Here is a 12,111-nt window from a genome sequence, read left to right on the forward strand (position 1 = left end):
CCCACAAGATATGCTTCAGCCTGCCCCTTACCCTCCCTCTGTGACCCTCAGGCTTCCTTCAGTTGTGCACACGCTCCAGGGCCCACCCACAGGGTTTCATTTCCATGTTCCTACCTGGAAGGTGCCTCACCACAGCCACCATTCCCCAAACCCTTTTAAACGTGCACACACACATACAAACCTACACACGCACAATGGCGCATCTATTCTAAATAAAATATTCTGAAGAATATTTTAGATTCAGTGTCCTTTGTGTAACTATGAGATCATTTCTTTCTCCCCCATTAGCGTGTAACTTCCAGGAGGTGAGGACCATGTGAATCGTATTCCCTACTGCAGTCACAGTACCTGCTCCTAGTAGTAAGTGCACAGTACTAATGTGAAATGAGGGGCACATGGGTGGCTCAGTCAGTTAAGTGTCCAACCTCAGCTCAGGTCATGATCTCACAGCTTGTGCACTCCAGCCCCAGGTCAGGCTCTGTGCTGACAGCTCGGAGCCTGGAGCCTGCTTCGGATTCTGTGTCTCCCTCTCTTCTCTGCTCCTCCCCCACTTGTGCCTTCTCTCTCTCTCTCTCTCTCTCTCTCTCTCTCTCTCCTTCAAAGTAAATAAACATTTAAAAAAGTAAAAAAAAAAAAACACAGCAAAATGAATGAATAATGTAACCTGCTCTCAAGAAAGTATCTTCAAGCCAGTTACACTTAGTTGCAGGTGACTCGTGACAAGGTCGGTGATGATCCTGGAGGGCAGGCTGGAGAGGAGTGGGTTAAAGGATTTATAACTAACTTTCTCAGGCTCTGCCATAACAAAGCACCACAAACTGGGTGGCTGAAACAACAGAAATTTGCTGTCTCTGGATTCTGGAGTTAGAAGTCTGAACTTAAGGTATCAGCAGGGTTGGTTCCTTCTGAGGGCTGTGAGGGAGGATCTGTCCCATCTCTCTCTCTTGGCTTCTGGTAGCCTTGGGCATTCATTTGTTTGTAGATGACATTATCCTTGTGTCTTCACATTGTCTTCCCTCACCTTTATTATTATTTTTTCTTGAGAGAGAGATTAGGGAAGGGGCAGAGGGAGAGGGAGGAGAGAGAGAGAGAGAGAAAGAGAGAGAGAGAGAGAGAGAGAGAGAGAGAGAGAGAGAGAGAGAGAGAGAATCTTATGTAGGCTCAACAACCCAGAGCAGAGCCCAAACGGGGAGATCATGACTATGAGATCATGACCTGAGCCAAAACCAAGAATCAGATGTTTAACCGACTGAGTTACCCAGGCACCCCTCCCCCACCTTAAAAATATTTTATAGATGACATTTTATTATTATTATTATTTATTTTGAGAGAGAGAGTGCAAATTGAGGAGGGGCAGAGAGAGAGGGAGACACAGACTCTGAAGCAGGCTCTAGGCTCTGAGCTATCAGCACAGAGCCTAACACAGGGCTCAAATTCCCCAACTATGAGATCATGGCCTGAGCTGAAGTCAGAGGCTTAACCGACTGAGCCACCCAGGCACCCCCCAAAAAGATTTTATTTTTAAGTAATCTCCACACCCAATGTAGGGGTCCAACTCACCCCCCCCAAGACCCAGAGTCACATGCTCTACTGACTGAACCAGCCAGGTGCCCTCCCCTTTTTATTAAGGCACCAGTCCTATTGAATTAAGGCCCATCCTAAGGACCTCATTTTACCTTGATTACCTCAATAAAGATCCTCTTTTCAAATAAGATCATATTCTTAGGTACTGGCAGTTAGGACTTCCACATATCTGGGACATAGTTTGACCCATAACAGGATTGAATATGGCCTCACCTCAAATGAGTATAGCTCAAACAGTCCCTACCAGGTGGAAATATCACTGAGCACTTCACCCTGTCCCAATCTGATCACTTCAAAGTCTCTGCAGTGAACTGGCTCCCAATCCTAACCTCTACCTGAATATTGCCTAATTCACATCCTCCAACCTTCCCCACACCTACATTAGCCTCCACAGGTGCCTTCACTTCATTCTTCCACACAGCCTGGTCCTCCTGTTCTCCTCCTTTAGTCTCTTGGTGATGTTGAAATCTTCATGGTTAATGACACACAGATCAAATAAAAGTAGGAAACAATTAACATATTATGTTAAGTTAGCAAACTCAGTGAAAACTGTCTATCTTGAAAGTGGCCAACAGAGAAGGTAAATTTTTTAATTTTTTAAAAATTTATTTAGGGGTAAGGAAGGACAGAGAGGCAGGGAGAGAGAATCCCAAGCAGGCTCCATGCTGTCGATGAGGAGCCTGATGTGGGGCTTGATCTCATGAACTGTGAAAACATGACCTGAGCTGAAATCAAGAGTTGGATGCTTAACTGACTGAGCTACCCAGATACCCCATACCTTAGGTTTTTTGGGAGGCAGGGGGAAGAGTGAGAGAGAGAGTGCATACAGGGACAGGAAAGAGAGAGAGGGAAGGAATCTTAAGCAGGCTCCATGACCACCACAGAGCAAAACAAGGAGCTTTATCCCACAATCTTGGGATCATGACCTGAGCAGAAATCAAGAGTCAGATGCTCAACCCACTAGCCACCTAAGCACCCCAAGAAGGTATATTTTGAATCGACTCTCATATGAACACCCAACACTTTGCCTTTGGTTTCAAATACTGTTCTTTCCTGAAAGAAATTAGGACCCCTTAGAATGCAAGGCTTGGTTGGTAGCTGATTCCATGTCCAGGGAAGAGAAGAATCAAGACAGTACTTAAATGTTCTGTTGTTACCAGAAAACAAGAATGCCTCAAGAAGAGCAAAGAATGTGCTAAAAAGAACAGAGAAAAATGAAGGGATGGAACTCTTCAATAAACAGTGTTAGGAAAACTGGACAGCAATATGCAAAAGAAAGAAACTTAGCCATTTTCTTGTACCATACACAAAAATAAATTCAAAATGGAACACTAAAACCCCTAAAAGAAAACATACGCAGTAATCCAAAGGAAACAAAGCCTCTAACTCAAAAAGATACATGTGCCCCTATGTTTACTACAGAATTATTTACAACAGCCAAAATATGGAAGCAACTTATATGTCCAGCAGTAGATGAATGGATAAAGAAGATGTGGTACACACACACGCGCACACACACACACACACACACACACAAAACACACACAATGGAATGTTACTCAGCCATAAAAAGATAATAAAGTTTTGCTCTTTGCAATGAGGTGGATGGATCTAGAGGGTATAATGCTAATTGAAATAAGTCAAAGAGAGACAAATACCATATAGTTTCACTCGTGCAGATTATAAGAAACAAATTAATAAAGGGCAAAAAAGAGACAAACCAAGAGACAGACTTTTCCCCCCTTAAGTTTACTTCTTTATCTTGAGAGAAAGAGAATGTGCATGCAAGAGTCAGGGAGGGGCAGAGAGAAAATTCCAAGCAGGCTCTGTACTATTAGTGCAGAACCCGATGCAGGGCTCAGATCCATGTACCATGAGATCATGACTGGAGTCTAAATCAAGAGTTGGATGATTAACCAACTGAGCACCAGGGTACCTGCAGACTCTTAGCTGTAGAGAATAACCTAATAGCTACTAGAGGGAGGGGTGGGTGAAACAGGTTATAGGGATTAAGGAGTGTACTTGTGATGAACAGCGAGTGATGTATAGAATTGTTGAATCAGTATATTGTACACCTGAAACTAATATAATACTATGTTAATTATACTGGAATTTTTTGCAAAAGTTAAGTAAATAAATAAAATAGAAGGACAAAGGAGGCAACTTAAAGGAGCTCCCATTGTTCACTTGAAAACAGTTAAACATGAGAAGAAAGAGGATGAGGGGAAACATGATAATTACGGTTTGTTGAAGTAAATTGATGCTGTAAAAGGTCATGAGATCATTACAGTATTCAAAAGATAAAAGTTAATATAAAGTACACAAAAGAAAACTTGTAATAGAAAAGAATGGAGTTCTTAAAAATTGATTTTAATAAAAAGGGAATTGTTCATTTTGTTTCTTCTATCAATTAGGTGTCTGTTTATGAAGCAGAGAGAGGTGCACTTTCATCTATGTAAGTAGAAAAGAATTCTGAGAAAGCCAAGAAGTCCCACTGTAAATAGAACTTTAACAGAAATGAGAATGTCTGACAAGGGATGAGGTCAGAGGCAACAGTGAAAGAGATGGTGGTTTCAAAGTAGATACCAAGACAATAAATTAACCAAAACATCACTAAAAAAGAGAGCTAATAAAGTCACCCAATTGCTCACCTCCTAGAAGATTCTAGATTCCCCTACTAATTACAATAAAGTATAAATAAGAAATGCATAAGATTTAATAATGCTAATACATCTAGTCAGTATATTGTAATGAGAGAAAACTGGTCAAGAGGGATTTTTTTTAATGTTTACTTATTTATTTTGAGAGGGAGAGAGAGCATGCATGTGTGGGGAGGGGCAGAGAGAGAAGGAGAGAGAGAATCCCAAGCAAGCTCCCCACTGTCAGTGCAGAGCCCCACTTGGCGCTTGATCCCATGAACTGTGAGATCATGATCTGAGCCAAAACCAAGAGTTGGACGCTCAACCAACTGAGCCACCTAAGCACTGCAAGAGGGATTTAAGTATGTTATATTAAGCTGAGAAAATGGGTTACAAAATTCTAAAATCTATTCGCTTTAAAAAGTTTATTCTACAGTCAGAGACAATTTCACATCTATAAGCCCAGCTATGATGAAAAGTAATAACAAGTGCTGACAAGGATATGGAAAACTTAGAAGCTTCATTCATAACTGAGGGAAATGTGAGATGGAGTCAGGGAATCCTTTGAAGGGGGAAGGCAGGTGAGCAGAAAGAATAGCAGTTCGTGCTGGTTACTAGCAGCCCAGATTTTCATTGTAAGCCATGAAAAGAGCCTCACTTCCAGCCAAAACTCAGGTGGTCAAAATGCAGATCCCAAGATTATTAAAATATCAGGATGGTATAAAAATACAAATACTGACATCTTAGAAAGGTAGTCCAAGAATGGGAGAGGAAAGAGAAGAAAAATAATGAGGGGATGCAGGGAGACTCAGTCGGTTAAGCATCTGACTCTTGATTTTGGCTCAGCTTGGCTCAGGAATCTCATGGTTCCCGGGATGGAGTCCCTTGTTGGACTCTACAATGACAACATGGAATCTGCTTGGGATTCTTTCTCTCTGCCCCTCCCCTGCTCGTCATGCTCTCTCTCTAAATAAATAAATAAATAAACTTAAAAAAAGAATGAAGAAATGAGTTTAAGTCCATAGAGCTAGCGTTCTGATTTTTTAACATTTTTAAATATTTATTTATTTTTGAGAAAGAGAAACAGAGTGTAAGTGGGGGAGGGGAAGAGAGAGAGGGAGAGAGAGAATCCCACGTAGGTTCCTCACTGTCAGTGCAGAACCCGATATAGGGCTTGAAAGCCATCGACCATGAGATCATGACATGAAAGCCACCGACCACGAGATCATGACCTGAGTTGGATGCTCAACTAACTGAGCCACCCAGGCACCCCTAGCCTTCCGATTTTTAGTGGAAGTCAAGTTATCAGTATTACCGACATTATAACTTTTACATTATTTTCATGGGGGGTTTAAGACACTTAAGAGCATCTTACTTATCAAACTTGAGATTTTTCATTAAATGCATAAGTTAGCATAAATGTGAACCACTATTTAATGTTTGCATAAATTTGGTTTATTAAATTAGTACGTTTTTATGTAGGAGTTGTGTAAGTAGTACCTAAATTGAAGAATGTTGCTTAATGCTGTTAATTGTTTAATAAATTTGTAAGGGTAACAAACTTTACATTAAAGTGCCTTAAAGTCCTTTAGACAATGGCAGGAGGAGAGGGGTCCTGAGTTTTCAGACTGGGAGACACACACCTAAGGGACCACTACATAGATTGGCTTTCTAGATTCATCACCTTTGCCCCTGTTGATGAGTTACAGGGTTAATTCTTCTTAATTCAGCATATTACAGTGTCACAGTGAACAGAGAGCCCCCAAAGCACCTGGTATAGAAGCGGTGGGTTTTGACGGAGTAAGGCAACAGGGAAAGTTCCACACGTGGGCCCGGCAGTCAGACCCAGGCAGAGGGGAATACTGATGGGTGGCCCTGGGTAGCCAGGGGGCAGTTTGAGCACAGGAAAGGAGATGGAGGGACAGCTTCCACTCTATCAGTTGTGACCGACATGCTGAGGCCAAGAAGGACTAAATGGCTTTAAAACGTTTTCACAATTTGTTTCTCCCACATTTCCATGGCAGGCCTTGGCTGAGTAGGCCCCGTCTGGCATCAGAAATCATTTCACATCAGCCTAGTTTGCTCCTTTAGAACAAATAACACCTATATCACCAGCTTAACTACCAGAGTGGGATAAACCATATCTACTCCCTTGATCTCTATCTACCTGGGGCCTAAACCACCTGTAGAAGAGCTATTGCTACTGAAAGCATAAAAATGGTCATTCCTACACCAGCCACAGCCACCTCTCTGAGATCGGAAGTGCCTGCTCTGCTCCCACTTCCCTGGACTGTACAGACATCCACAACCAGGATGCTCTGTATGTGGAAACCCTGTTGTGTGGCTGATACTCCTGAGGGCTTGCGTGCTCGGTCTCACATGCAGCAGTATGAGTTAATAACGGTGTCTCCAGGGTGTGTTCACCAGTTTCCTGACAGCAAAAAGAAAATGCTGACCTAGAAATAGATAGGAGGAAGACAATAGGGAACATCATTCCAATAAAAGAAACACAAGAGGTAAGCATTTGGTCTCAGAGTGAGAAAGAAAACCCAAACCTGACTGCTGGCCTTCAGGTGACATGAAAAAATGGGTGAGAGTAGATTTGTTGGAGAAAGAACTGAAGGTGGCCATGAAGCTGTGCAGGCTGGGGAACTTGGCTTTGACCTGCTCTGTGCAGTCTACCCACCCATGTTTGGAGTTTACTGGCTGGGTGACCTTACGCAAATTACCTACCCTTGCTGGGCCTCAGGTTCTTTGACTATAAGATAGAAATAATAAAAATTTTATTTTTTTATTTACTTATCTACATCCCAGAATTGTTGGAATGAAAATAACCCTGCAACACATTTTATCTGTGATAAATATATGGTAAAAGAGCTATTACTATTATCATCCAGGAGTATGTGTGTAAGTAAAGAATATCTGGGAACACCTGGCTGGCTCAGTCGCTAGAGCATGAGACTCTTGATCTCAGGGTCGTGAATTCGAGCCCAATGCTGGAATGTAGAGATTATTTTAAAATAAAATCTTTAAAAGAAAAAGAATATCTGACTGAACACAGTTTCTTTGAGGACTGACATGCTTAAATGAGAAGCCAACTCTCCTTTCTGGATCTTGGAAAATTCTCTTGAGTGTGACTCTCATTGGGAAACATCACACCAGCCTTAATAATCAACTGTGAAGTCAACAATGGCCATTTCACCAGACAAACCTCCTGCTGTGGAATCAGGACTGTCCTTCTACATGGGACTGCCTCAGTGGGACCAAGTACTGAATTGTAATCAATCCCTTGCTGTGTTCAGAGTTTTTCAGTCTCTAATTCACTTTTTCATGATCCATAACAACCCGGTGAGACAGACAGGATATCTGCTTTCACTGCCCTTTACAGAGGAGAAAACTAAGGTCCACAGAGGTAAGTGACCGGCTCACAGTGGCATGGCAGAGAAGCCTGTGTGGGCACAGAGAAGGAAACCTCGGTTTTTTGACTTCTAGACGGGTGTTCTTCCTATCTCAGCACCTTCCCTTCTAGGAGAAGAGAAATGCCTCCTGCTGTTGCAGCCGCCACTTCCAACAATGAACCACAAATAGACACGGAAAAATCAGTGCACTAGCAGCAACTCCCACTGCAACCCTTGGGACCTTTATCATGTCAGCAATTACTGACCTGTGCCTGTTCAGTTTTTAGTTTTTGTTTTTTAAGCAACAACTGACCTTAAGGCAAAGACCCCTCTGGCGAGGATGGCCACAGCTACCCAGTCCCTCCATCAGCAGCCAAGTACCACTCCCTTGGCTCAATGTTACCTCTGTGCAAGCCTTGGCTCCCTTCCCTCTCTGGGCCTTGGTGTCTCCACCTGTACAATGGGCCCAGCAGTGTTTACTTAATACAATTTTGGGGATTCGCTGTAAGGGTGTGTGTGAGAGCACCCTATCCGGAGTCTGACACATAGTAAGTACTTAATAAAAGTTACATGGATTTTTGTTAATTGCATATTGTACTTGAACACTCCCTGGACAGATCATGATAAAAATTTGGTGTGAGTCACTAACTATGTCACTTGTTAGCTATGTAACCATGTGTAAATTGCTTAAGCTCTCTGGGCCTCAGTTTCCTCATCTTGTAATACCTTCCTCACAGAGAGTAATGAGGGTTAAATGATGGAGTGTCCAGGGCATCTTACGAGTTGAGAAGAGCTATGTGGGGTTTGTAAGGAAATGTCCATGAGGCTCTGGGAAGGCCAGACAGGAGGACAGATTAGGCTTGGCGTGCAGCTCTGTGGCTCAGGAATAAGGTAGAAGAAGAGACAAAACAGAGCGAGAGGGAGGGAACACACTGATCTGCCCTTGGTCCAGACACTGTGGTGCTGGGAGTATAGCAGGGAACAAAATAGACACATGGTGCCTACACTCTAGGCAGTATGGGGAAAAGAAGAAGGGGTGCTGACGTGGAATTTGAAGTTTTTTAAAGTTATCTCTACACCCAATAGGGAGCTTGAACTCACAACCCCCAAATCAAGAGTTAGGTCCTCCACCAATTGAGACAGCCAAGCACCCTGCTAACTTGACATTTAAAAGTGCAGATCATTAACCAGAAAGAAGGATAGAGAGAAATGAGACCCCAAGCCTGAGAGAATGAGCTTGGCCTTGTGGGAGAGACAGATGCTGAAAACAGAAGCAGCTGCCTCAGGAAGGGAGAAACCAAGAGTCCAAGGTGGGAAAGAATTGGGGGAGCAAGGTTGAGTGATACAGAAAGGAGTGTGGTTGGTGATGGAAAGTGTCCTGAGAAGGTGCTCTTGGCACAGGATGTAGTATTGTGGCAGACACCAGGATCCAAGAACTTTCTCTAAGAATGCCCACGTCACTGTCAGGCACGCAGCTCCTGATGTCTTCAATTCTGGTTATTCTCCTACTTCCTCCCCACAGCCTGACCAATTCCTAGGTTCTGGGGTGATCCCCAAACTATCTCAGGGTACATACACCTGGATCATTCTGGTGAAGTACATGCATGGCACAGGGAAAGCCCTGGCATGCCCACAAGGAAAGCATCCTCCTGGAAACCCCATCCCCCACAGCCAGCTCCAGTAATCTCCATCCTCACTTCTTAGAATGCCCCTCCCTGCCTGATTCCAACTCCTGTGCAGGGTGCTGCGCTCCAGGGAAACCAACGGGAGGGCCTGTGTGACCAAAAGAAGAGACTGTGTCATTAACTGGGAATAAAAGCAGCAAACACAGCTGCAGGAAGGGTTGTTGACACCAATATTGTTCTTTCCCTTTACCTTCTCCCTTTACTTTCTTCCTTTATTGAAGTGTACTACTCATTCAGCAAATGTTCAAAGTCTTGGTTCTCTAGGGCACAGGGTGCCAAGTGATACATGAAAGGGAAGAGATCAATGCATCGTCTGTTTCCAAGAAGCTTGTGTTTCTGGGGAAGAATAGAGAAGTAGAGACAAAAAATGAATTTCTGACTCTTATTCTCTGAATCAAAGGGTATTCATTTCCCACTTGGCCCTGGTACTAACTTCTTGGACCTCACCCTTCCCTCCTGCCACAGGTACCATCTCAATTAGTCCTGCTGCCCTTTCTCCCCTCTTCAGATTTCAGAACAATTCTGGAACCAGCTTTCCCACTCTGCCAGGGTGAGGCCATGAAGCTCCACCCTCAAACACCTGAGCTTTGATCTTTTGCAAAGGACAGGACAGCAAGAGAGTGTCTGGAGATCCTAGAGAGACATGGGCATGGCTAGAAAATGGGGATGGACAAAACTCACTTTACTTTGCACCCAGAAACAAAGACACAGTGAAGGAGCAAATTTAGTAATTGCTTATGTTTTATTGGAGATCAGCATGGGGGGAGCAGCGGAGTCAGTGAAAAGTAGATGGTGCTAGAAAACACGCTGGTTGAATCCTGATTTAGCTCCTACTGCAAGGGGAGGGAGCAGGACTCCATTCTCTGATTTCCAACTTAAGATTTTCTCCTAACCCCACTGTGACCCAGGGTTTTGAGGACTGGGGAGGCCAGCTGGGATATTCCAAGAAAAACTGGTAGGATGGAGAACTCTGGGAGGAAACCGATTATTAATACCTGGGAGTAGATGAGTATTCCCCCAGCTGCCTCCTGGATATCGGTTAATATTTCCCCAACTAGTACCTGGATACTGGTTAAGATCCCCCCAGCTAGTGCTTGGGTATTGATTATTGAGACTCCAGATTCCCACAAGATGTGACATGGGCCTTGTTCCCCATCCAGCTCCAGAACCTCCGCTTCCCCAGGACACGCTTGGATTTAGGGTTCCCCAGGGGTGTCCAGACAGCAGTGGCTGTTGAATCCTGTTAATAAGAGAGGGTGGGCTTTGGGCAAGGATTTCTCTCTGGGCTCCCAGAACATTAGAATGGAGTGGCCATCTAGACTCGGAGTCCTGGCGGAGGAGTAGAGCCTCAGGTACGGGGCCCATGGAGCGTGCAGAGGGCCCTGCGGGTAAAGGACTGCTGCCCAGAGTGGGGGCAACAGCACCAGAAAGGAAAGACAGTTTTTCAGGTAGCACTTCCCCGACGTGGTTCTCAGTGGCAGCAATCCTCATCTGCCAAGGATCCTCAGAGTACCAGAGATCCATGGAGGGCATCTCCTCAGTTGGGGGCCACCTCTGAACCCCAGAACCTCTTGTAGGTTGGGAGCCACCTGATGGAGAGGCATTAGGCTTCACAGGAACCCTTGTTAAATCATTTGGCCCAGGGTCTGGTTTTGGGCGAGGAAGTTCAGAGTTGGAGTGGCTGGTCAAGGAAGGTTGTTCAAGCAGAGGTAAGTTGGTTCCCAAGTCTTGGAGAACTTTCTCCTCCACTGCACCAATGCTTCGGGCAAAGAAGCCTGAGGAAAAGGGAAGAGGAGGCAGCCAATGGACTGGATGTTTGGTTCCAATGCCTGCCTTCCATGATTCCCTGACTCTCTTTGCTCTGAGTCCCTTCATTTGCCCCAGGGACCCAAGAGACCCTCCTTCCTTTACCCCTTCCCTCAATTCCAGCTCCTCTGGGGCCCCCAGTCTCCTCCTGCGCAAGGGTTGGGCAAAGCCTCCATACCTGGAAGATGAAGACAGATCAGAAGACAGACCAGAAGAGCCCTGCTTCCCACCATGCAGCCCTTCATCTTGCTCAGCTCTAACATCTGTCTCTGCACCAAGACAGCCAGCCCTTTTTCCTCTCAGTGGGGCAGAAGACAGCAGAAACAAGCTGAGCCAGTGGTTGTGCAGATAATGTCTTTACATTCCACTGTCATTCCTAATTCAGTCTGTGGCAACAGGTGGCACTTGAATGACCCAAGGAAGCTGGGTGTTTCCACTCCCAGATCCTTTCCTCAAGTTCCCCACCCCTTCCTGACCCAAGTGTCCTGGTTCACAGCTCATCACTGATTGCCAATTCTACCTTGTTCTGACTCCCTGACCAAGCATAGGAGGGTCTTTGCCATTGGGGTCCCAGTCTCTTCATTGCCTTCTCAGCAATAGAAACACTTGATTCTCTTCACTTTCTCTTTGGGATCAAGACCATTCTCTTCCATACCCCTTTCTCATGCATCCCTAGAGCTCCTTTACCTTGACCCCAACCAACAGGAGTTGTGTGGTGCAGAAGTGCCCCCCATCAGAGAGGTTACTCCTCGATGAGACCTTGTATCTAAGGAAATAGATCTGGTTCCCATCCTTAAGAGATGATGGTGTGTGCAGCCGCTCTGGAAAACAGTGTGGAGGTTCCTCAAAAAACTATCCATAGAACTCCCTTATGACCCAGCAATAGCATTGCTGGGGATTTACCCAAGAGAGACAGAAATGCTGATGCATAGGAGCACATGTACCCCAATGTTCATAGCAGCAATGTCAACAATAGCCAAAACATGGAAGGAGCCTAAA

At 44.7% G+C, this 12,111-nt stretch overlaps 1 protein-coding gene across 1 annotated transcript; it reads right to left on the reverse strand.

Annotated features, from left to right (window-relative positions):
* Positions 1-10,046: 10,046 nt before the first annotated feature.
* C7H6orf15 (chromosome 7 C6orf15 homolog) lies at positions 10,047-11,889 on the reverse strand. The gene is made up of 2 exons (XM_029945002.1): positions 11,291-11,889; positions 10,047-11,081 (listed from the first exon to the last, which is right to left on the reverse strand). Exons 1-2 carry the CDS (start codon positions 11,373-11,375, stop codon positions 10,195-10,197), a joined length of 972 nt encoding a protein of 323 aa, XP_029800862.1. The 5' UTR covers positions 11,376-11,889; the 3' UTR covers positions 10,047-10,194.
* Between the last annotated feature and the right edge of the window lie 222 nt (positions 11,890-12,111).

The sequence above is a fragment of the Suricata suricatta genome, chromosome 7 (genome assembly GCF_006229205.1).
Source record: "Suricata suricatta isolate VVHF042 chromosome 7, meerkat_22Aug2017_6uvM2_HiC, whole genome shotgun sequence".
NCBI lineage: Eukaryota > Metazoa > Chordata > Mammalia > Carnivora > Herpestidae > Suricata > Suricata suricatta.